Source organism: Bos taurus, chromosome 21 (assembly GCF_002263795.3).
Source record: "Bos taurus isolate L1 Dominette 01449 registration number 42190680 breed Hereford chromosome 21, ARS-UCD2.0, whole genome shotgun sequence".
In the NCBI taxonomy this organism is placed as follows: Eukaryota; Metazoa; Chordata; class Mammalia; order Artiodactyla; family Bovidae; genus Bos; species Bos taurus.
The window spans coordinates 24,603,608-24,629,473 of record NC_037348.1 but is presented as its reverse complement, the minus strand read 5'-3'; the positions used below and the strand labels follow the sequence as shown (position 1 = coordinate 24,629,473).

The 25,866-nt window shown below is 44.6% G+C and overlaps 1 protein-coding gene across 12 annotated transcripts in view; it reads left to right on the top strand.

Annotated features, from left to right (window-relative positions):
* The first annotated feature begins 14,443 nt into the window (after positions 1 to 14,443).
* Positions 14,444 to 25,866, top strand: part of SH3GL3 (SH3 domain containing GRB2 like 3, endophilin A3) — a 117,658-nt gene continuing 106,235 nt past the window's right edge. For 4 of the 12 annotated variants that reach the window (XM_024982359.2, XM_059879295.1, XM_010817039.4 and 1 more), the window contains exon 1: positions 14,444 to 15,196. In XM_024982359.2, coding sequence (XP_024838127.1) covers positions 15,152 to 15,196 — 45 coding nt within the window. In that variant the 5' untranslated portion in view covers positions 14,444 to 15,151. Of the gene's footprint in view, positions 15,197 to 24,103; positions 24,247 to 25,866 lie in introns of those variants that run through there. The other 8 variants (XM_059879293.1, XM_059879289.1, XM_059879288.1 and 5 more) reach the window with 8 other exon arrangements.

The window sequence follows — 25,866 nt, the reverse complement described above, 5'->3', positions numbered from 1 at the left end:
TGGAAAACAGAGGAGACGGGCCGGTTTTTGAAGTTTTTAGCCTTACAATGCACTGCATGGGGGTGGCCGAGATTAGGTAATTGGGGGTTTGTTTTGTTTTTAAGCAAAAGTGATGGATCTGCAAAAGGGGGGAATTCAGGGCATTTGTTCATTGTCATTGATATAAGCATTATGATTTAATTCCTGTTTTTAAAATGGCTGCTCTTTGTAGTCAAAATCTTTCCAAGTTATGAACTTTAGGTAATTTTTCGGTGCAGCTAGAGGAGTGCATATGTTTTACGGGTACAGCTTACTGTATTTTCGCCAGGGGAGCCCTCTCCTGTACCTTGCACCCAGCCTGAGAAATGGAACATTAGCAGCCCCCAGAAGCCTCACTGGGACCCCTTCCAGTCCTGACTGCCCCTCCCACGGGTCAGTAGGTTCCTGATTTCTAACAGCTTAGGTCAGGTTTGCTTAAAACTAAATGAACTTAAAAGTCCATCCAATTATGACCTGCAGACCCTCAGGTGAGATCTTAAGTCATTCATTTACTTCTCAGATTTTGTGGGGTGATAAAGTTCATTAGGTTTCTTTTTGTTTCTTTTGTTTTTTTTTTTTAAACAGGTGTTTTTCTTTCTTTTATTTTTGGAGTGCTAGATCTTCCTTGGGGCTTCCCTGGTAGCTCAGTGGTAAAGAATCTGCCTGCAATGCAGGAGATGTGAGTTTGATCCCTGGCTCAGGAAGATCTTCTGGAGGAGGGCATGGCAACCCACTCTAGTATTCTTGCCTGAAGATTTCCATGACAGAGGAGCCTGGCGGGCTACTGTCCATAGGGGTCGCAAAGAGTTAGACACGACTGAAGTGATTTAGTGGAGAAGGCAATGGCACCCCACTCCAGGACTCTTGCCTGGAAAATCCCATGGACGGAGGAGCCTGGTGGGCTGCAGTCCATGGGGTCGCTAAGAGTTGGACACGACTGAGCGACTTCACTTTCACTTTTCACTTTCACGCATTGGAGGAGGAAATGGCAACCCACTCCAGTGTTCTTGCCTGGAGAATCCCAGGGACGGGGAAGCCTGGTGGGCTGCCGTCTATGGGGTCGCACAGAGTCGGACACGACTGAAGCGACTTAGCAGAAGTGGTTTAGCACTCACACATGCGGGTCTTGCTTGCTGTGCGTGGGCTTTCTCTAGATGCAGCAAGCGGGGCTACTCTCTAGTTGTGGAGCATGGACTCCAGAGTACAGGCTCAGTAGTTGTGGCACACAGACTTAGTTATCCCATGACATGAGGGATCTTCTCGGATTAGGTCTTCTTGAACCTGAGTCCCCTGCACTGGCAGGTAGATTCTTAACCACGGACCCCGAGGGAAGCTCCCTAGTGTACTTTAGAGCAAGGACTGTTCATACACATCAAAGTCCTGATTCTCTCCAAGCCAGTGGGTAGACTTCTGAGGCCAGAGTTTGGGAGGTGGGTCAGTTACCTCTTGCTGGGGCCGCTTCATCTCTCTGAGCGCGGTCTTATCATTGAATCAGGAACTGTACGTATCTCCCAGGCTTGCTGTCAGAGTGCACAGTGGCATGTCCCATACACACCATGGCTTCTTTCCCTTTGCATGTCCAGGGGCCTCTGATCATCCAGGTCACAGAAAGTAGCTGCAAGCCGCCAGTTGCATATTTCAGGGGCAAAGACACGTTTTACTGTTTGGACAGATCTGGCAAAATCAGGTTCGGAATCCCACACCCACTGGGGCGAAGGTGATGACAAACAATACCAGCTTCTGATGTTTACCAGAAGAGTAGCTGTGCCACAGGAGAGAAAATGTTGCTCCCATGGGCAAGGGAAAGACAAACCTGGAACTCAGCCCGTCCAGGTCATTTAAACACAAAGAATCCTGTTTATGGTGCATTTCCACTGCTCACAGAACGAGCATGTGTTAAATAAGAAAATCTACATCCTGGGGTTTCTCTAAGACTGTTGAGGACTTGTCACTTACAGCCTTCTACTCAAAGAGTGGTCCCTGGCCCAGCACACTGGCATCACCTGGGGGCTTGTCAGAAATGCGGAATCTTAGCCCTTGGGGAAGACCCAGCGAATCAGAGCCTGCATTCTACCCAGATACCCAGGGGATTTGTGTACACATTAAAGATTGAGTGAGTGAGTGAGAGTCACTCATTGTGTCCAACTCTGCGACCCCACGGACCGTAGCCCACCAGGCTCCTCTCTGTCCATGGAATTCTCCAGGCAAGAATACTGGAGTGGGTAGCCATTCCCTTCTCCAGGGGATCTTCCTGACCCAAGGATCAAACCCAGATCTCCTGCATTATAGGTAGATTCTTTACTGTCTGAGCCACCAGGGAAACCCAGAGATTGAGAAGCACTGCTTTACAGTGCTACAGAATCACGTTTGACCATATTTTAAGTTCTGCTGTTTTGCTTTGAGGTCCCTCGCTACCCGCTATGGACAGTCAACGTAACAGCAACAAACCAACTTTTAAATACACACCAGCACAGACACTGTAAACTTGTAGGATTACAAAAGGCACATTCAGAACAAGTGGGAGATTCTTGGTACTGGCACACAGACAGAAATATAGATCAATGGAATGAAATAGAAAGCCCAGAGATAAATCCACACACCTATGGACACCTTTTCTTTGACAAAGGAGGCAAAAATATACAATGGAGAAAAGACAATCTCTTTAACAAGTAGTGCTGGGAAAACTGGTCAATCACATGTAAAAGAATGAAACTAGGATACTTTCTAATACTACATACAAAAATAAACTCAAAATGGATCAAAGATCTAAATGTAAGGCCAGAAAGTATAAAACTCACTCTTAGAGGAAAACATAGGCAGAACACTCTGACATAAATCACAGCAAGATCCTCTGTGACCCACCTCCCAGTGTAAAGGAAATAAAAACAAAAATAAACAAATGAGATCGAATTAAACTTAAAAGCTTTTGCACAATGAAGGAAACTATAAGCAAAGTGAAAAGGCAGCCTTCAGAATGGGAGAAAATACTAGCAAACAAAAAAACTGACAAAGAATTAATCTCCAAAATACACCAGCAGCTCATGCAGTTCAATACCAGAAAAACAACCCAATCAAAAAGTGGGCCAAAGAACTAAGCAGACATTTCTCCAAAGAAGACATACAGATGGCTAATAAACACATGAAAAGGTGCTCAACATCACTCATTATTAGAGAAATGCAAATCAAAACCACAATGAAGTATCATCTCATGCCAGTCAGAATGGCCATTATCAAAAAGTCTACAAACACTAAATACTGGATAGGGTGTGGAGAAAAGGGAATCCTCTTACACTGTTGGTGGGGATGCAAACTGGTATGGCTACTATGGAAAACAGTGTGAAGATTCCTTAAAAAACTGGAAATGGAACTGCCATATGACCCAGCAATCCCACTGCTGGGCATACACGCCGAGGAAACCAGAATTGAAAGAGACACGTGTACCCCAGTGTTCATTGCAGCACTGTTTACAATAGCTAGGACATGGAAGAAACCTAGATATCCATTGGCGGATGAATGGATAAGGAAGTTGCGGTACATATACACTATGGAATATTCAGTTCTCAGTTCAGTCGTTCAGTCATGTCCTACTCTTTGTGACCCCATGGACTGCAGCATGCCAGGCTTCCCTGTCCATTACCAACTCTCGGAGCTTGCTCAAACTCATGTCCATTGAGTCAGTGATGCCATCTAACCATCTCATTCTCTATCATCCCCTTCTCCTCCTGCCCTCAAGTTTTCACAGCATCAGGGTCTCTTCCAAGGAGTCAGTTCTTCGCATCAGGTGGCCAAAGTATTCGGGAGAAGGCAAAGGTGGGATGATTTGAGAGAATAGCATTGAAACATGTATATTACCATATGTGAAATAGCTGACCAGTGCAAGTTCGATGCACGAAGCAGGGCACTCATACCTGGTGCTCTGGGACAACCCAGAGGGATGGGGTAAAGAGGGAGGTGGGAGGGGAGTTCAGGACGGGGGGACACATGTGCACCCGTGGCTGATTCATGTCGATGTATGGCAAAAACCACCACAATATTGTAAAGTAATTATCCTCCAATTAAAATAAATAAATTAAAAAAAAAGAACTAATGGGAGATTCTTGAAATACCAAATGCTAAGCACCTTTCTGCAACATTTGTAAATGCACCAAATACTACACTTAAAGGAAACCACAATTTTTTCTCACAAAGGCAGTGGAAAGAGAATATGAAGTCAATCTGGGGATTGATTTCTCCTCTGAAATAAGGGGGCTTATAGGAAAATGGGGGCTTTCCAGGTGACTCCGATGTTAAAGAATCTGCCTGCAATGCAGGAAACCAGGGTTCTTTCCCTGGGTCTGGAAGATCCCCTGGAGAAGGGAATGGCAACCCACTGCAGTATGCTTATCTAGAGAATTCCTTGGGCAGAGGAGACTGGTGGGCTACAGCCCACAGAGTTGCAAAGAGTCAGACATGACTGAGCGACTAACACACACACACGTAGGAAAATGGGAGGAAAACACACTTTTTAGCAGCCCGACAAGCATTCTTTTCTTAAAATCGAACGTCTGTGTCTTTGGGGATCTTTTTAGAATGATCCTGTGATCTATAATTCCATAATTATTACCTCTAAGTCCTGAGAATCAGTGTCTTCATGTCCTTCAGTGCTTCATTTAGCAGATATCATAAAAGGAATCTGACATTCCCCCTGGGGGAATGGGGACACACTTAGAGCATTAGTCCCAGTAAGTGCCTGGAGCAGACGGGCAGAGGAGACGTGCAAGCTTGATTGCTGGGGTCCAGGGTCAGACTCTCTGGCCAGGGAGGGTCACAGACTTCTCTGCAACTCCATGAGCAGCGACCAGAAGAGGAAGAAACCATGTGTAGCAATGATACTAATGAGGCTGTCTTGTGCACTTAACAAAGCTCTTCCCCGAGTCCTGTCACACCTGTGAGGTTACTGTTGTCAACCTCATGGTCCACGGAAGGACCTGGGGAACTTGCAGGTTTAAGGACAGGGCCACAGACAGATAGGAGTTCTCTGTCCCCCATGGCAGCACTGCTGTGGGCCTGCCCAGGTGGGCCCATGGGAGAAGGCAGTTTCCTATGCTCCCTCCCTCCGCTGACCCTCCTGGCAGGATTCCTGGCTCTTAGTTCAGTCTCTGACCACAGAACTGATGCCCACAAGACCGTGGGAGTCAGTGCTGGCAGGACCCTTGTTCACATCACCTTGGACATGCAGCACGAACATGACCCCTCACATCTCCTTGGCTTTCTAACTGCATCTGCCTGGACGCAGCTCCTCCCTGATCGCTTCACCTCAACACACAAGTGAAAGTGGTAGACGCTCAGTCCTGTCTGACTCTTTGCAACCCTATGGACTGAAGCCCGCCAGCCTCCTTTGTCCATTGGATTCTCCAGGCAAGAATACTGCAGTGGGTTGCCATCCCCTTCTCCAGGGGATCTTCCTGACCCAGGGCTCAAACCCAAGTCTCCTGCATTGCAGGGAAATTCTTTCCTGTCTGAGCCACCAGGGAAGCCTCAACCACAACTTACTAAAATTGCTTTGACTCTTTATAGTCACGTATTCACTAAATGAATATGTTTATGGAGGGGCTCTAGGTCTCCATATTGTCTTTTGGTGTTGGGAGCATGGCAGGAAATGGAGTAGAATACTGTTACCCTTCTGGGGCTGCTCCATGTAACACAATAGCCACTAGTCACAGGTTGCTATTTAAGTCTTAATTCATTAAAGCCAAAGTAGAAATGGAGAGCCACTGTGGCCACTTAAGTGACTCATAGCCACAGTTGGCTGGTGGTTCTCGGATTTGGACAGCACAGGTAGAGAACATTTCCATCATCATGGAAAGTTCTATTAGAACTTCTGTTCTGTCCTACTGCCACAGAACTTTAAAAATTTTTTTTAATTTAAATAACTCTTTGTAAAATCAAGATTTATTTGGCTCATGGGATCTTTTGTCGTGGCGCATGGACTCTCTAGTTGTGGCGCATGGGCTTATTAGTTGTTCTGAGGCATGTGGGATCTTAGTTCCCGAGGGTTCGAACCCGTGTCACCTGCAGTGCAAGGGCAGATTCTTAATCACTGGACCACAAGGGAAGTCCCTGCTGTAGAACTTTTATTCATTCTGGTGGTGGAGTTGGATAATACAAAATTAAAGATTAGATATTATTCAAGTATCAGGCATCTAGAATAAAGAACTGTGGATGAAAAAATAAAGGGAGGAAAGGGGGATAGAGAGTGATGGAATTGGGATGCTGCAGGCTGCTTAGTAACCACCGGTTCTGCTGACTACTTCCTTTCTTGAAATTCCTCCTTTGATACCATGACCACCATCCTCTATTTATTATTCTGCTTCCTCTCTGGATAATGTCTTAGCGACAGAGCAGCCCTTCTTGAGCTTCTTACACAATAAGAACTGTGAAGCAACCCTTGATTAGCCAAAGTCCCAGAAGTGACCCAGAATCTCAAGGTTTCCAAACTCCAGCAAGATTTTTTTCACTCAGCACCATTCAGATGAGCTGCTGTGACAAGACTAGAGGTGTTAGTGTGCTCTTAAAAAACTGAAATATAAGTAAATGACCTACAACTAACCACCATTAGATAAACTTACAGTTCCTCAATGTTCATCTCTCCCACTTTTCAGAAGTACCACAAGGTGGCAGCAGTAGTTTACAAAAGCCATCAGGGCACGCTCACTAATTGCTCATCTCTGGCATTTATTTCAAAATAAATCTTGTGGGGTAAAATGTGAAAATGAAAACTGCACTATGCAATTAACAAAGACTAATTAGAATTTCACCATGACCTAGAACGAAGCTAGTGGAGGTGATAGAATTCCAGTGGAGCTATTCCAAATCCTGAAAGATGATGCTGTGAAAGTGCTGCACTCAATATGCCAGCAAATTTGGAAAACTCAGCAGTGGCCACAGGACTGGAAAAGGTCAGTTTTCATTCCAATCCCAAAGAAAGGCAATGCCAAAGAATGCTCAAACTACCACACAATTGCACTCATCTCACATGCTAGTGTTCTTGCCTTGGAGAATCCCAGGGACGGCGGAGCCTGGTGGGCTGCCGTCTATGGGGTCGCACAGAGTCGGACACGACTGAAGCGACTTAGCAGCAGCAGCAGCAGCAGCACGTGCTAGTAAAGTAATGCTCAAAATTCTCCAAGCCAGGCTTCAGCAATATGCGAACCGCGAACTTCCTGATGTTCAAGCTGGTTTTAGAAAAGGCAGAGGAACCAGAGATTAAATTGCCAACATCCGCTGGATCATGGAAAAAGCAAGAGAGTTCCAGAAAAACAGCTATTTCTGCTTTATTGACTATGCCAAAGCCTTTGACTGTGTGGATCACAATAAACTGTGGACAATTCTGAAAGAGATAGGAATACCAGACCACCTGATCTGCCTCTTGAGAAATCTGTATGCAGGTCAGGAACCAACAGTTAGAACTGGCCATGGAACAACAGACTGGTTCCAAAAAGGAAAAGGAGTTCGTCAAGGCTGTATATTGTCACCCTGTTTATTTAACTTCTATGCAGAGTACATCAGGAGAAACGCTGGACTGGAAGAAACACAAGCTGGAATCAAGATTGCTGGGAGAAATATCAATAACCTCAGATATGCAGATGACACCACCCTTATGGCAGAAAGTAAAGAGGAATTAAAAAGCCTCTTGATGAAGGTGAAAGAGAGTGAAAAAGTTGGCTTAAAGCTCAACATTCAGAAAACGAAGATCATGGCATCCAGTCCCACCACTTCATGGGAAATAGATAGGGAAACAGTGGAAACAGTGTCAGACTTTATTTTTTGGGGCTCCAAAATCACTGCAGATGGTGACTGCAGCCATGAAATTAAAAGACGCTTACTCCTTGGAAGGAAAGTTATGACCAACCTAGATAGCATATTCAAAAGCAGAGACATTACTTTGCCAACAAAGGTTCGTCTAGTCAAGGCTAAGGTTTTTCCTGTGGTCATGTATGGATGTGAGAGTTGGACTGTGAAGAAGGCTGAGCACCGATGAATTGATGCTTTTGAACTGTGGTGTTGGAGAAGACTCTAGAGAGTCCCTTGGACTGCAAGGAGATCCAACCAGTCCATTCTGAAGGAGATCAGCCCTGGGATTTCTTTGGAAGGAATGATGCTGAAGCTGAAACTCCAGTACTTTGGCCACCTCATGTGAAGAGTTGACTCATTGGAAAAGACTCTAATGCTGGGAGGGATTGGGGGCAGGAGGAGAAGGGGACGACAGAGGATGAGATGGCTGGATGGCATCACTGACTCGATGGACGTGAGTCTGAGTGAACTCCGGGAGTTGGTGATGGACAGGGAGGCCTAGCGTGCTTCGATTCATGGGGTCGCAAAGAGTCGGACACGACTGAGTGACTGATCTGATCTGATGACCTAGAATGCTTAACTGAATGTTTTTAGAGTATAGAATAATGGAGTCATGTATTGTGTATAACCATGAAATGGATTAATTCACCAGTTAATTATATTTACTGTCACTTTGTTGATCGTAGCCCTTCACCCAGTCCTCATTTTGAAACACACAAGAATGCTTCAGTGCTTTTCCTCTCCATTTTAAAATGGAAAGATTTCTCTGGTTTTTTCTTGAACTGATCAATTGATTTTCCATCAGCTTCATGTAAAACAATAAGTGAAGAAAATCTATACATTTGTTCCCAGTTGTGGTCTTGCACAAGCAAATTGCCGTGGTGAACATCTGGGATTCATCATATCTGCTCTGTTACCTCATTGATGGGCACATGTCTTTCCCACATGTGCAGAGTGAAGGCCTACAGAGTTACAAGGAAAGCAAAATCATAGCCATGCTCTCAACTTTCTGCTGCAAGCAGGTATGTGGAGATATTAAACTGGGAGAAGGAATGCCTCTGGGTCAAGTTTAGCTAAATACTTGGCATATTGTACCAATGCATTTCATGGGCCAGAGCTCCACCCTTTTATGCACGAGTAACCCACAGTGCCTCCCCAGAACAGAGTCTGGGTGAAAGCTTTTTTTTTTTCAGGGAAGAAAAAAGAGAGTAAAGTTGGAAATTGAGAGGCCATGGTTAAAGTAACACTTTAGGATTATTCAAGACTGATGTGTTTGAACTCAGCTCTCCAAAGACAGCCAAGAACTGCAGTCTGAAGCTTATATCATGCCACAGGATTCACGTCATGGAATTCAAGAAAAATGGTAGACATAGATCTATGTCTCTTTGACACTCCCTGACTTTTTATAATACTGTTCTCTAATGACCATGGGCAGTGGGAGCAATTATAACTATGCTCCAGAAATGGCAATTTGCATTTAGAACTGTTTAAGTCTTTGATGCACTAACTTCACATCTGGGGATCCGTTCTAAGGAACTATTCCTAAATACAGAAAGAAGTTCTAATATGGAAAAAGACGTTTCATGTAGCATTATTTAAGTGATGAAAAATTTGGGGGAAAAGCCTTTAAATGAGTAGTAATGGAAAACGATCAAATATAATTTGACATGTCTACATAATTGGTTATTAAGTTGTCATGAGAATAATGTGTGTGAAGACTAGACAGTGTAGAAATGCTCACATAATTAAGAGAATAAAGAAGAAAATAAAGTAGTATGCATAGTCACGATCCTGCTGTTTAAATTTTGCATAGAAAAAGGCTGTGAAAGAAAAACATGCCAAAATATTAAGAGCAGTTGCTTCAGTGGTGATTCCCAAGGTAAAATTTCCTTCTTTTTTTAAAGATATTTTTTATGTGAACCAATATTAAAGTCTTTACTGAATTAGTTATAATATTGTTTCTGTTTTATGTTTTGGTCTTTTGGCCACAAGGCATGTAGGATCTCAACTCCCCAACTAGGGATCAAACCCACACCCCCTGCACTGGGAGGCGAAATCTTAACCACTGGACTACAAGGGAAGTTCCCTGCCTTTTTACTTTTTGATAGCTTCAAATTGTAGGTGTTACTGTGTCACAGAAAATCTATACTTGTGAAAACTTTTGTTTTGAATTTAAAATAATTTCATTATTCTTTTATCTTAGAATTTCTGTTTAAGTTGTCTTCTTCTCTCCATCTTTCCTCCCTTACTTAAAACTCAACACCCTGCATCCTAGTCTCAAACTGGTTCATTTTCTACTTCAGACAAAGGAAAGTGGACTCAGTCTGGTCTCTGGTGGAAGCTTCTCAGCTGGCTGGGGCTAGAGTGTGAGCTGGTTTAAGTTGACGGAGGTGACGAGATGACCCTAGTCCAGGTGCCCTGGCCACTGCTCATTCTAGTCATGCTATGGCTTCCCTAAATGTTTAATTATTGATGCTGATAGAGAATATAAGGTCAAATATTTTATAGAACAATGGTAACCACTAGTGGGTAAAAATTGAGTATATAGCTTCCAAAAATAAAGAAGAAAAAGCAGAGAAAATCTTTGAAACAAATAGATACTAGTGATAAAAGGAGCTATTTTTTTTTAAGTTATTTATTTGGCTGTGCCAGGTCTTTAGTTGTGGCATGTGGGATCTAGTTCTCTGACCAGAGATTGAACCTGGGCTCTCTGCATTGGGAGTGCAGAGTCCTAGCCACTGGGCCACTAGAGAAGTCCCAAGGGAGCTATTTGAAGGGAGGCAGGGACAGATAACATGCACGATGGAATAATATTTGGAGACGCTAATCTGTAAGCTTCCTTTCCTGTCAATCCCCTGCCCAAGGCTCTTCTGCTCCTGCCCACACAGACAGATGTGTCATTCATGACCCGGCCAGGCATGAGGACTGCCTAATTGACAAGCTGGCCTGACCACAAGACAAGAGAGATGTGAATGCACACCAGCATTGTTCTCTGTGGACCAGGGAAGGGAAAGGGGAAGAGGGAGCCAAGTACTATAAGGAAAGGAACACAGGAGAACACCCAAACCTCTGGCAAAACATGGGCCATCTGTCCAGAGTGCTATGACAGCATGCCTCTTTGTCATGGACCTTGAAGATCATCAAGAGCCCAAATTAGGGTGATGCTTGTTTGTGCCTCAAGACTCTCCCATTGGTTTCATTCCATGCAGACAACCCTGTCAAATAGCCCCAGACATCTGTATTCTCTTCCTCTAAGCAGGTTGAGGAGCTATGGGCCTTTGGGCCCTGGAGGGTTGATGGTGATGTAAAAGGCAAACCGTGAATTGGCCAACATGACTCCAGTTCGTGGGACTTTGACATCTCCCTCTAAACTAGGAACTTCAGTAGAACACATGCTTCCTCTACCCATGAACTTAAAAACTATACCCTAGAAACCGAGAATACACATTATTTCTAACCTCTGTGGTACATTTATAAAAGGTAACATAATAGACTATGTTGAAAGAAAAGAACTTTAAAGACATGTTTGACAATAGTACCACAAGTCTCAAATTTCATACACCATGAATAAGAAAAATCAAACCACCTAGAAAAGGTTTTTAAAAATTTGGATCAAATGGTAATTTCCTCTTTGTAACTGCAATTACAAATTTATTTAGAACACAAGCAGAAGAGCTATATTATATAATGAAAACTGTGAAACCAAAGCCATATGGAGGGGGAAAATTCATAGCTTTACATATGCCGACTATAAAACCAGAAAGTATAACGAATAAATAAAACACATTCAACTGAAGGAATGAAGGGATCCCTAGATAAACATTAGTGGGCATTTGTGTTTTGTTTGTAGGCAACTGTTTTTGGCTGCCTAGCTTCTGAAGCTTCTTCTCCTATCAGGGCAATCCACCATGATGTTGGTCTTCGACCTGGAGAGCTGGGGCAGAACATCTAGACTTAGTTGATCAGATGCTGCTCCTTGGAACTAGAACTTTGAACCTGGAATGAGTGCCTAAAAGAAATAAGCAGCTTAGTGGTCATTCTGGTAGCCGAAGCCTGAACGTGTGGTACAACCAGCACATCACAACAAGCTGGGCATCTGACCACTCAGATTCCTAGTTTCTGCTCATCCCCCCACCTGGTTCCCTACAACCTCTGAACAGCTGGGCTACGTGATATCCTTCTCCAGTACATTCTTCTTCCTGTCTAGGGTCAGTTTCTACTGTGAATAACTTCAATCCCCTGAACAAAACAGAAGGAAGGAATGTTTAATAAAGACATAAATTAACGAGAGAAAAAAAGCCATAGCAATGATGAATAAACTCAAGTTTATATTGGTTGTTTTAAACAACCAATAAAACTGGCAAGTTTCTGAGAATTATCACAGAAAAAATTAAGAAAAGTTGCAAATGCTTATACGAAGGAAAAATGTATATGAATGATTCTGAAGTTAAGAAATGATGAGACTATGATGACAGTTCTACACTTGATAAAATTAAGAGATCAATTACTGAAATTAACTGAACTGGAATGTGCTGTTAACCAAGGGAAAAAGGTTAAAAAGTTTTATTAATAAAATATTCAACCCCCCCCCCCCCTTCCCGAGGGCGGAAGACTTAAGGAGACTTAAGGAGAAAGTAAGGAGAGTGACTTAAGGAGAAATTACTTCAAACCTGTTTTATTTAAATGACTCCTGGACACAGCGCAAGAAGGCGGATGAGCCTCTTCCAGGTGGCCCTGGCCCCTAGTTGCCCTTGCATTATTAGTAGCAGTTCCCCTGGAGCAGAGCCTGCTGTTGAGTGGCGGTCAGCCAGTCGTATGAACAGGTCATCTTGCTATACTCTTGGGACCTAGCTGTTACAGTCCTCACACCTGTCAGTTACCTATCTGTGGCTGGTGTCAGCTGTATGTAGGTCATTCGAGCACTTGCGCAAGTCATGCTAATTAACCCTCTGGATGGCTGCCTTTATCTCCTTCACTAGGTTCCTTCATTACCTCCCCTATCCGAGGAAGAATGCTCCTATTCCCACCCTCCAAAGGGAAAGTGAGGGAACTTAGGCACAGGGAGACGTAGATACTAGCCGATCCTCACTAGGATGACCTCAGGAATAAGGGAGTTGGGAGCTAATGTCAAAGGAGAGGCTGTGTGACTTTTATCCTGGAGAAATGCAGATATCAGGAGTGGATGCCAGGGAACAGGTGTAAACCGGGGCTCTGAGAGTCCCTTGGACTGCAAGGAGATCCAACCAGTCCATCCTAAAGGAAATCAGTCCTGAACGTTCATTGGAAGGACTGATGCTGAAGCTGAAACTCCAATACCACTGGCCACCTGATGCGAAGAACTGACTCCTTGGAAAAGACCCTGATACTGGGAAAGATTGAAGGCAGGAGGAGAAGGGGATGACAGAGGATGAGATGGTTGGATGGCATCACCGACTTCATGGACATGAGCTTTAGCAAGTTCCAGGAGTTGGTGAAGGACAGGGAAGCCTGGTGTGCTGGGGTCGCAAAGAGTCGGACACAACTGAGCAACTGAACTGAACTGAACTGAACTTGTCATTGCAGATGGGATCTGTTGAAGGTGCAGAAGGAGGAGCTTCTTTCTTTTAGGTGGAGACTGGAGGAGGAATATGCTTGTTTCTTTCAGTGTTAGGTTTTGCTAAAAGTGGTTTCTAGGTCTTGGGGGCCCTAGCGACCTTTGGGGGTTTCCCTGGGGGCTCAGATGGTAAAGAATCTGCCTGCAATGTGGGATACCTGGGTTCTATCCCTGGATTGGGAAGATCCCCTGGAGGAGGGCATGACAACCCATTCCAGTATTTTTGCCTGGAGAATTCCCATGGATGGTGGAGCCTGGAGGGCTACAGTCCATGGGGTCACAGAGTCAGACATGACTGAGTAACTAATTCAGGGACCTTTGGAGGCCAGCTTCCAGCTCAGATGCTGGCCTGTTGGGTGCAGCTCTGATTTGAAGGTCAATGGGATGCTTCAGATCCCTGGCTAGGCCTCCATGCACATGGGTGCTATGACCTCCATGCAAAAGGGTGCCCTGTAGCTGACATGGCAAGACTTACCGAGGGAGCTGGTCTCCTCCTGGGGTGAGTTCCCCTGGATACAGAGAGCTTTCTTTAAGGCTCCTTGGAGACAGTTGCTCTTAATATAGTTGACAGTGGGTAAGTGCTGTATGGAGGCAGCATCTTATTTAATAAATTACCCAGTAACCCTTGGGCTCCTAGAGTGCCGGATTGCACCCAGAAAGAGCATCCGGTGGGGTTGAGAAGAAACAAGATGTGCCGCCCACAGACCAATTCCTCCTATTACAGATTCTGTGTTCTGTTACCTTTCTCTCCCCTTAAGTTTTTTACTGTTCCTGGGGTTTTAAGGGAAGAATGCTGCAGTGGTTTGCCATTCCCTTCTCCAGTGGACCACTTGGACGGCAAGGAGATCAAACCAGTCAATCCTAAAGGAAATCAATCCTGAATATTCATTGGAAGGACGGATACTTTGGCCGCCTGATAGGAAGAGCACATTAGCAAAGACCCTGATACTGGGAAAGATTGAAGGCAGGAGGAGAAGGGGACGACAGAGGACGAGTTGGTTGGATGACATCACCGATTTAACAGACATGAGCTTGAGCAGGCTCCGGGAGATGGCGAAGGACAGGGAAGCCTGATGTGCTTCAGCCGGACACAACTGAGCGACTGAACAACAAGGCGTATTACGGGGCTCCGGCGTTGCAGACAGATTCTTTACCATCTGAGCCACCAGGGAAGCCTGTATTATGAAGGCGTCCGTTTTTAAAAACAGAAACCTACCAAAAATGCCCCTGAGGGCGGCGACATTGTCCAGAAGCATAGAGAGGTGATTCCTCTGTCCCATCCAGGGCAGTCCTATGGCAGATGCATCCGGTCCCACGCCCTGCAGACAGTCCTGTATGGCTCTGCTCTCCGGACCCGGGGACATCCCCACGCAGCCCAGCTTCGCAGGCCCATTTTCTCCGCAGCTCCAGTACTCCCGGGTCTCCACGCAACAATGAAGCGTGGGCGGCCCCAGCGGCCTTATTTGCATATCTCCGCGGCTTGGCCAATGGGCTGCGTAGGGGCTTTGGAACGCAGTGTTGCCATCGGCGTGCGCGCGTGTGTGCGCGTGTGACAGCGGCTGTGGCCGTGGCCGTGGCCGTGGGAGGCCGGCCCGGCGGAGCCCAGCCGCGCGGGGACCGGCCCCGGCGCCCGCTCCTCCAGCGGATCGCGGCCGCGTGGCCCGGCCGAGTCCAGGGACCAGCAGCCTCGGCCGCTGCGCCGTCGCGATGTCGGTGGCGGGGCTGAAAAAGCAGTTCCACAAAGCCAGCCAGGTAGGGACGCACGGAGGAGGGAGGGAGGAGGGAGGGAGGAGGGCTAGGGGAGCAGCGGTCCCGTCGAGGCTCCGGGGCTTCTGAGGCTCCGGCGCCCTTAGGGGCCTCTTTTAGGGCTCGATTTCTTCCCGCCTAAGCGGGCTCGGGGGTGGAGAGAGGGGCCGCCGGCTCTCCTCCGCTTCTTGGCGCCTCCTTCTTGCCAGCCCCCGGCCCCCCTGCTCCATCCCCAGCCACTGAAATTCCGAGAGGTTCTCGGGAGGGGAGACCAGAGGTGGCGGGTCGCAGGGGCTCGGGCGAGCAGAGACTGGGCGTCCCGAGGCCTGGAGGCTCTGCTGCGTGCCTCTATTCCCGGACCCGCGCCGGGAGGAGGACCACAGAGAGTGCAGGGCCTGCAGGGCCTCCCTCGAGTCCCCCACCTTTTGGTTGGGAGACCCCCCACCCCGGGGCACGTCCTGCCACCCCGGGGCAGGCGCGGGCGTCGGTGGATCCAGGGATGCTGTGTACTTGGCTCTCCCGGCCTGGAGATGGACCCCGCCTGCCTGACTGCCCGCAGCTCCGGGCTGGGCTGTCTACAGCCGTCCTTCCTCCCTCATAGTCTTCCCGGTGTCGGCCCGGGCCTGGGCACCAGGCTCCTGTTCTCTAAGAGCTGTCTGTTTTGTGGGAAGACGCTGAGACAGACACGTAAACATATAGTGTTGGACACACCTCCACGCACAGTGGATGGCAGATAATAAGATGGGGCATCAGGGAGAACTTCCCGGAGGAAGAGCCGCGTCATTTGAAAATTAAATATGAGAAGGAATTGTGGTGGAGGGTGTGGGTGGAAAGGATAGGAGTTCTGAACAGAGGAAACAGGAAGACAGGCAAGCTGGCATGTGATTGGTGTGTGTATGTGTGTCTGGATGTCTGTTGACAAGCAAATTTATATTCTAAGATTTCAGTCTCCCAGCCATGGCAGAACTCACATTGTAAAATCAACCCTACACCGGAACTGCTGGGTCTGTTGGACAAATTTCATTCAGAATTCACATTTCTGGTGAGGTCTTATCTTGCCTCTTTCACACAGGGGTCCCTGAAAAGCAGTTGGAATTAGAGGATTCTTTTCTGTCTGTCTCATGTTGAAAAGTGCTGCCTGTTCTCTCACTCACATCCCTTCCATGAAGAAACTGGGTGGTATGCAGTTTCCAGCTGGGGATGCTGGGAGGTTGGTGGTACTGTTGGGGTAATGAGGAATCCTGGATGAGGGGCCAATTAGGTGACCAGGGAGATGGTGGGGTCACTGCAGGTGGGCTTTGGGCACTTCGAAAAATCCATGAGATACTCAGATGACTCTGGCCTGGGGGCTAGTGGGTGAGATCCAGATTGGAGCTATGGACTTGGGGGGATTTCCAGCCTCAGTGCAGATTTAAAAATATAAGTGCAAATGGAAGTCAAAAAATGCACAGTGAGTTATACTCATAGACTGTAGGGAGCAACCACATTTAGGGACAGTGTTTAGGCCAGGACTTGATAAGCAGTGACCACTCAATAAATATTTATTGGATAAGTGAAAGTGTGGGAGTGGAGAAGCACAAGAAGGGAAGAACTAGTAGAATGGAGGAGAGAGGAGTATCATGGAAACCTAAGAAGTGGGTGCATTTAAAGGTGGGAGCAGGGACTTCCCTGGTGGTATAAGGTTTATGACTCTGCACTTCCAGAGTAGGGGGTGTGGGTTTGATCCCTGGTAGGGGAACGAAGATCCCACATGCGATGCAGCCAGAAAGTAAAAATAAAATAAAATAAAAGGTGGGAGCAGTTAGTGAATCTGCCTTGAGCTCAGTACTGAAGGGTGGGCAGCCTGGAGGCTACTGCCTCTGTGTTCAGGGCAGTGTCAGCTTAATCACTAGCTAGCTAGGCTTGCTACAGGAGCTTTCTTAGCTCAGTTGCTCAGTCGTGTCTGCCTCTTTGCGATCCCATGGAGTGCAGCTTGCTAGGCTTCCCTGTCCTTCACCACCTCCCAGAGTTTGCTCAAATTCACATCCATTGAGTTGGTGATGCCATCCAACCATCTCATCCTCTGCAGGGTACTAACATCTTTTGAAAGATATTCTTTTATTGAGAATAGACTTCACAGGAGCAAACCTTAGAGATGAACAGGACACAGCCCTAAGAGGATTGAAATTGGTTTCTGACCACTAACCAGAGTGAATGGTTGAAATCCCAGGAAGTTACTGACATTGGTAAATAATATGCTAAAGATAAGGTCGTTTAGTTAAACTACTCATCAGTCCATTAAAAAAGGAAATGAGCAAAGGGTCTAATTTAGTCTTTTTGCATGAACCGAAATCTTTTTGTGACTTTATCTGAAAAGAAAGACATCACGAATTCTCTCTGGGCTTTGCAAATCACATTTTGTCAAAGTGCTTAATAGATATGGATATGTTTTTATCTGTTCTGAAAGTCTTTCTAAGAAATCTTGCAGTGGGACAGATTTGGTGGAGAAATTAGACCAGGCTTAATATAATAAGAGGGAGCATGATCATAAAAAGTGCCAGATGTTCTTCCCGGGCAACATTTTAACAGCAGGTTTTAATTCACATAGAACTTTCCCAGGGCTGGGGAAAGGGAGGCTGGGATGATGTCAATGGTTTAATAATTCCCAGGGATCCAGGCCTGGCTGTGCCACTGACCAGATCTGTGACCTGGGAAACATGATTTAACCCATCTGTATAGTGAATTAGACGATTTAGAAGCTGTATGCGTGCATGCTCAGTCATGTCTGACTTTCTGCAACCCCTTGGACTGTAGCGCCTCAGGCTCCTCTGTCCATGGGATTTCCCAGGCAAGAATACTGGAGTGGGTTGCCATTTCCTCCTCCAGGGGATCTTCCTGACCCTGGGTTGGAACCCAGGTCTCCTGCCTTGGCAGGCTGATTTTTTACCGCTGAGCCACCGGGGAAACCCTTAGAAGCTATGTTCCTATTCTAAAATTTCTTGGGATGATCACACAACTCTGTAAATATGCTAAGAAAAACCATTGAATTATAGACTTTAAGTTGTGAATTGTATAGTATGTAAATTATATCTCAAGAAAGTATATAACTAACTATATCTCTATCTTTATATCTAATATATCTCAGTTCTGAAATTGTTAAGTAATTCGCTTAAAGTATTTCAGAGAAAGATAAAGATTATAAAGTGTGCCTTTTATAAATTAGGGAACCAAGACCTTGACAAATTGAGATGATTTTTCTTAATGATAGAAAAGGTGAAATAACTTATAACTTCCTGGTTAAGCGCTCTGGCTTTCTTGATACCTTACCTATCTCTGCAGGAAAAAAAAAGTCCCCTTACTTTACAGAGAATGAAGAACTCTAAATCCCAGGGATTATGTATCATTTTGGCAGCACATGGAGACTAAAAGGAAAGAGGAAGAAATCAACTAAAATGAGAAGAGTGCAAGTTGAGCTAATAACAAAATTTAATTAATCCTTTCCTTCAACATTTGGGATTATAACCCAAGTGTCCCAAGATCATAATTAAATACTTCTTTCTCTTGAAAAGGTTTTTTTAGTAGAGAGGTTTACTCTTCTACTGGTAGGGATGCAGTTTGAGTTATTAGAGATAAATAAAAATAGCTTGGGCTTCCCTGGTGGCTCAGATGGTAAAAAATCTGCCTGCAATGCAGGAGACCTGGGTTTGATTCCTGGGTGGGGAAGATTCCCTGAGAAGGGAATGGCAACCCACTCTAGTATTCTTGCCTGGAGAATTACATGGACAGAGGAGCCTTGTGGGCTACAGTCCATGGGGTTGCAAAGAGTCGGACTGAGTGACTAACACACATACACAAATAGCTTAGAAAGGTCATGTGGTTTCTTGTTAAGTGGTGTGCCTGACCAATAAAAATGTAACTCATAATAATTATATGTCGCCACTCATTGATTTTTATTAATTATGTTCATTTCATAGTAATTTTCTTGACAGCATTTTATTTTGGTTGCAGGATGCTTAGGCCACATCTTTGCTTACTGTGACATGGACACTGTTCTAATAGCTGTATTTGTTCCCTTTCTGCACTTCTAGGAGCCTGGTTCCCCATCCCATGAAAGCCTGGTTTTATTCTTTCCTCTTGTTCTTCTTGCCCCAAACTAACCAACTAGTGAGGACACAAGAGGGGTGATGACCCTTCATGTTAAATTTCCTTGTTTTTACCCTTACGTAGCAGTGTTCTATCACGTGACCCAGAAACACAATAGGGTGTGGGGAGCTCCTAACAAAAGCATTTTTTTGGTAATTTCCCCCTCTTTCCCTTTTGATGCCTGAATCAGAAAAATGATGAGTGGTCCTAAGGGGCCAAGACATTCTCTCTGTAATGACTAAGTGCACAGGCTGGCCATTTATGGGTAAATATAGAGAAGGATATTCTTTGTAAATTATGAGAATCTCTAGGGAGGCGGTGAATGTCTCTTGTTTCATTTTCTCATTAGAGAGAAAGATAAAAATGCACTTTGCAAAGTCCATAATGATTCTTTGTGTTTTATGTAGGTGCATCAGAAAATGTGTTAAGCTGAAACTTGCTTACTCCTTTCCACATAGACTGCTTGATAAATTAATCCTTGGATCTATGTGTTAACCATATATTTTTAACTTGGGATGCTAGAGTAGATGCTGAAACTAAATTGGTTTTAATTTTTTAATCTCTGAAGAACGCAGTATAATTCAAGCATTTCTTACCACTGATGCCTTTTCTCTAAAGTAAATGTAATTTAGGCTATCTCTTAGAATTTCATTAAAAATGCATTTAAAAGCAGAAATTTTTTTTGTGTGTATGGATATACTATTTGTTTCAGATTAATTTTTCAACTTTATTAAAAAAATGACTATAAATTATATTTCCCCAAATTAAGTGGGGGGGGGTGTGTGTGTGTATGTTATGTATTTGGAGGTTGCTATTGTTGTCATACTTTACCCAGAAAATGAAACTGCCAATAAACAGAACCAATACACGACTTTATTTAAATAATAGGTGAATGTATTCTGGAGATTCTACATCAGCCAAGTGAGAATACCTAGATTTTGGTCTCCTGTGTTGCAGGCAGATTCTTTACCAACTGAGTTATAAGGGAAGCCCTTACTTTTCGCTAGAAACCTGGGAAAGTGTTAAATTGGGGAAAAGAATCTGGAGGAATCCAGTTGGTATTGGGAAGACATTGCTGCAATTCTGTTTGAGTTCTTCTGTGAGATGCCTTTATTATGAGCTCTTCCCTTGCAATTCCCAGGCTCATCCCCACTTGTTATCACCACAGCACCAGCCGCAGTGACCTTCCTGAGCCCAGTGTCCTCCCTTCTGACTTTGTCACTCATCGGGTGGTAGTGTCTTTCTGCCCGGCATTTGGCTAAGTCTTTCTCAAGTACTGACATCACCAGGTGCTTTGCCAGATCAAATCATCCATCAGTGGTAGAAGCTGCTGCTGTTTCAGGCCAGAGAGCGTGGGTACTCCCTACTGATGCACCTGATATCTGAGTCGTACGTCCTCATCTCAATCTGTGCTCCTCCTTGCTCTTGGGCAGAGACTGCCTTGTCTGGGTGTTGTGACCTCCAAGTTGCTGAGTCTGAGGGTCACTTCCCCAGCTGACGCTCCGCAGCTTTTGACCCAGCGTACCGTGCTCTGCTTACAAGCCCTACTACGCTTCTGTGGTTTTCCTCTGGCTTCAATGGCTGTTGCTTCAAATCTCCTTTAATGGCTCCTTCTCGTCCCCCTTGAGCCCTAAATCCTGGAGTGCCCCAGGGCTCTGGCTTGGAATAGCTCCTCTTTTTCTCAACCTTGAACTCTGCCAAGGTGTTTTATCCAGCCTCACGGATTTATAAACGATCTAAACATTGATTACTCTCTAAATTATGTTTCTGGCCTAGATAGTCCTCCTGATCACAGACCAATAACAGACTTCTAAGTCTAACTGCCTACAGCATCTCACTTGTTGGATGTTTAAAAGGCTGTCAGACTTAAGATGTTCAAACCTGAACTCTTAATTTTCTCTACCCCAACCTGTTTTTCTGTTGGTGGTTCCTATTTAAGTCAGTTGTACCAACATGTGTTCAGCTGCTCAAGCAAAATAAGACAAAACCAAGATTCATCTTTGATTGCTTTCTTCCTCTCATCCCTAATTCATCAGAAAGTGGTAATAACTCTTGGTTTTATTTTCAAAATACATCCTTCTTCCATTTATCTCTTTCTGGCTCTGCTTCTACTATCCTTCTCTGACTGTCACCTCTTGCCCACATGGTTGCTGGAGCCTCCTCACCGATTTCTAGAACTTTGGAACCTAGCAGCTTCCTACCAGGTACAGTCCATTGACCCACAGTGACCTGAATGCTCTTCTGAAAATGTAGCTCAGACCGTGTCATTCTGTGAATGTAATGGAGACTGCTTACAAGTCTTCAGTGCTTCAGTGACATCCAGCTGTGTTTAGTATAAACCCCAAGCTTCCTCCTCTGGCCTGTGAAGCCTCACATAACCTGGCCTCTCCCTTCCTTCTCCTGCTGCCATTGAGCCACACTGGCCTCTTTGCTCCTTTAATGTGCTAAGGTCTTCTTTCCTTTGGGCCTTTGCCAGAGCTGTTCCCTCAGCCTAGCATGCCTTTCCGATAGATCTTTGCAAAGTGTTTCCTTATTGTTGTTTAGATCATAGCATAGATTAAAGGCCACTTTGTCAGAAACGTCTTCCTGACCATGCAATTCAAATAGCACATGCCCTCTCTATCACGCTGCGTAACTTTTAAAAAATATTTTTTAAATGATTTATTTATTTATTTTTGGCTGTGCTGGGTCTTTGTTGCTGTGCACGGGCTTTTCTCTAGTTGAGGTGAGCCGGGGCTACTCTCTAGCTGCGATGTATGAGCTTCGCACTGAAGTGGCTTCTCTTGTGGACCACGGGCTCTAGGGTGCTCAGACTTCAGTAGTCGCAGCTCCCAGGCTCTGGAGCACTGACTCAATAGTTGTGGCACAGGGGCTCAGTTGCTCGGAGGCATGTGGGATCCTCCTAGATTAGGGATAGAATCCATGTCTCCTGCGTTGGTAGGCGGATTCTTTACCACTGAGCCACCGGGGAAGCCCACGTTGCTTAACTTAAAACTGTATCATAAATATTTTGATATTTTGATGACTATATTCAGTACAGATGCTTTCCTTTCTAATCCCATGTATTCTTATTTTAAAAATATATTTAAACTTGGGGGATAATTGCTTTACAATGTTACGTTGGTTTCTGTATGATGTGAATCAGCTAATGGTTTGTCATGGATTTTTTGTTTCTATATGAAATATTGGCCTTTATTTTTTGCACTGTGTCTAATTTCAGTATCAGGTAATACTGCTTTAGTAAAATGAATTGGGAAGTGCTCATTCTTCTGTTTTCTGGAAGAAATTACATAAAACTTATGTTAATTCTTTTTTAGACATTTAGTAGAATTTTCCAGTAAAACCATCTGGGCTTGGAGATTTCTCATTTGAGAACTTCATTAGTTTGTGATTTTTTAAGGAATCAATCCATTTCATTTAGGGTTATCAGATTTATGTGTGGAGAATTATACGTAGTATTCTTCTCTTAATCATTATCAGTTCCCTTATTCTATGTGTATAGAGTTGATTTTTGCTACTGGTAATTCCATACCTTCAGCCTTTTTCTCTAGCAGTCTTACTAGAGGTTTGTCAGTTATATTGATCTTTTCAGAGAACCAGGTTGTTATTTCATTTTTTCCGTTGTTTCGCTTTTTCAATTTCATTGATTTCTGCTCTTGTTTTATTATTTCCTTCCTTTTACTTGCTTGGATTTATTTTGTTCTTTTTATAGATTCTTAAGGGAAGCAGATTATTGATTGGAGACCTTTTTTCTAACGTATGCAGTGAGTGCTATGTATTTTCCTCTCAGCACTGGTTTAGTTGCATTTCACTCTTTTTGATGTATTTTATTCATTTGATGTATGAACATATATATATGTATATGTGTGTGTGTTGCATCTTCTTGTTGGATTGAAGCTTTTATCATTCTGTTATGCCCTTACTTATCTCCTTTTACAGTCTCTGCTTTAAATCTATTTTGAAGTCCCTTTTCTTTTTTGTGTGTTTGTGTTCATTATAGATTTTGTTATCCTGAGGTTTATATATGTGATGTGAAAATCACTCAGTTGTGTCTGACTCTTTGCAACTCCATGGATTATACAGTCCATGGAATGTAGTCCATGGAATTCTCCAGGCAAGAATACTGGAGTGGGTAGCCGTTCCCTTCTCCAGGGGATCTTCCCAACCCAGGATCGAACCCAGGTCTCCCACATTGCAGGCGGATTCTTTACCAGCTGAAATTTATATATAACAGCATATATATAGATGATTAAGTTGATAACCTCTTAAGCTTGCATGCATTTTAACAATCTTGCATTTCTACTCCCCCTCACTTCGCATTTAATAATTTTGACTTGTATTTATATCTTTTTAACATTTACCTACTTTTTGTGGGTATTTTGTCATTGTTCAGTTGTTCAGTCATGTCCAACTCTCTGCAACCCCACGGACTACAGCACACCAGGTTCCCCTGTCCTTCACTATCTCCTGGAGTTTGCTCAAACTCATGTCCATTGAGTTGGCTCTTTGCATCAGGTGGCCAAAGTATTGGAGCTTCAGCTTCAGCATCAGTCCTTCCAATGAATATTCAGGGTTGATTTCCTTTAGGATGGACTGGTTTGATCTCCTTGCAGTCCAAAGGACTCTCTCAAGAGTCTTCTCCAGCACCACAGTTCAAAAGCATCAATTCTTCAGTGCTCAGCCTTCTTTATGGTCCAACTCTCACATATGTACATGACTACTAGAAAAATCATAGCTTTTACTATATGGACCTTAGTTGGCAATATGAAATCTTTGCTTTCTAATATGCAGAGTACATCATGAGAAACGCTGGGCTGGAAGAAGCACAAGTTGGAATCAAGATTGCCGGGAGAAATATCAATAACCTCAGATATGCAGATGACACCACCCTTATGGCAGAAAGTGAAGAGGAATTAAAAAGCCTCTTGATGAAGGTGAAAGAGGAGAGTGAAAAAGTTGGCTTAAAACTCAACATTCAGAAAACTAAGATCATGGCATCCAGTCCCATCACTTCATGGGAAATAGATGGGGAAACAGTGGAAACAGTGTCAGACTTTATTTTTTGGGGCTCCAGAATCACTGCAAATGGTGACTGCAGCCATGAAATTAAAAGATGCTTACTCCTTGGAAGAAAAGTTATGACCAACCTAGATAGCATATTCAAAAGCAGAGACATTACTTTGCCAACAAAGGTCCATCTAGTCAAGGCTATGGTTTTTCCAGTGGTCATGTATGGATGTGAGAGTTGGACAATGAAGAAATCTGAGCGCCAAAGAATTGATGCTTTTGAACTGTGGTTTTGGAGAAGACTCCTGAGAGTCCCCTGGACTGCAAGGAGATCCTGGGTGTTCTTTGGAAGGAATGGTGCTAAAGCTGAAACTCCAGTACTTTGGCCACCTCATGCGAAGAGTTGACTCATTGGAAAAGACTCTGATGCTGGGAGGGATTGGGGGCAGGAGGAGAAGGGGATGACAGAGGATGAGATGGCTGGATGGCATCACTGACTCGATGGACCTGAGTCTGAGTGAACTCCGGGAGTTGGTGATGGACAGGGAGGCCTGTCGTGCTGCGATTCATGGGGTTGCAAAGAGTCGGACATGACTGAACGACTGAACTGAACTGAACTGAGGTTCATCATAGCTTTTCTTCCAAGGAACAAGTATCTTTTAATTTCATGGCAGAAGTCACCATTTGTAGTGATTTTGGGGCCTAAGAAAACAAAGTCTGTCACTGTTTCCATTACTCCTAGGGTAGAATCTCTGCAATTGTAATTATCCTCCCATTTGTGGATGTCTAGCTGGGGATATGATCTTGACTACACCATGTCTCTGCCCCTTCTACTTCTCCCACCGTGGTTCCTTCTTTACATCTTTTCTTGTGGAAAACTTTTTGCTAGTCTTTGGGTCATTCTTATCCACGGTTTCTCTGTAAATAGTTATAATTTTGGTGTACCCACGGTAGGTGGGCTCAGGGTCATCCTACTCCACCATCTTGGCCATACCTTCATGATGGCAGAATTTTTTAAATAGAACCTCAGGCCTTTCAGTATTATTTTATGAGACTCTAGATCTTATTTAAATTGTCTGTTTTTATTTGCTTTCTTTTCTGCTGCTCTGGCAGGGGAAGGTGGTGGCATTGCTTTTTTACTTCCAAGTGAGGGTTAGTGTCCAGGCTTCTCACTTAGACTATTGGCATTTGGGGTTCGTGCCTCCTTACTGCTGTGTGGGAGTGGCCTTTCTGGTACCTCACTAAGCTTCTGCTGATACCCCTCTGGCTGAGATGGAAATAGCCTTGTTGCTGTTTCCCACGTGGCCTGAAGTCACACCCATGGGAGGGGTGGCCTCATTACTGCTGGGTGGTAGTAGAAGTCCTGACTTCCTACAAGGCCTTCTCTGGCCTCCTCACCCAGAAGAAGGGTGAGTGGGCTCCTTAGTACTGCTGTGGAAGTGGAGGTCCAGGCTCCCCGACATGGTCTCAACTGACACTGAAGGGGTGGGAGGAGCCGGGTGGAACTTGTTATCGCCTGGCAGGGACTCCCTACTTGGCTTTCTCTG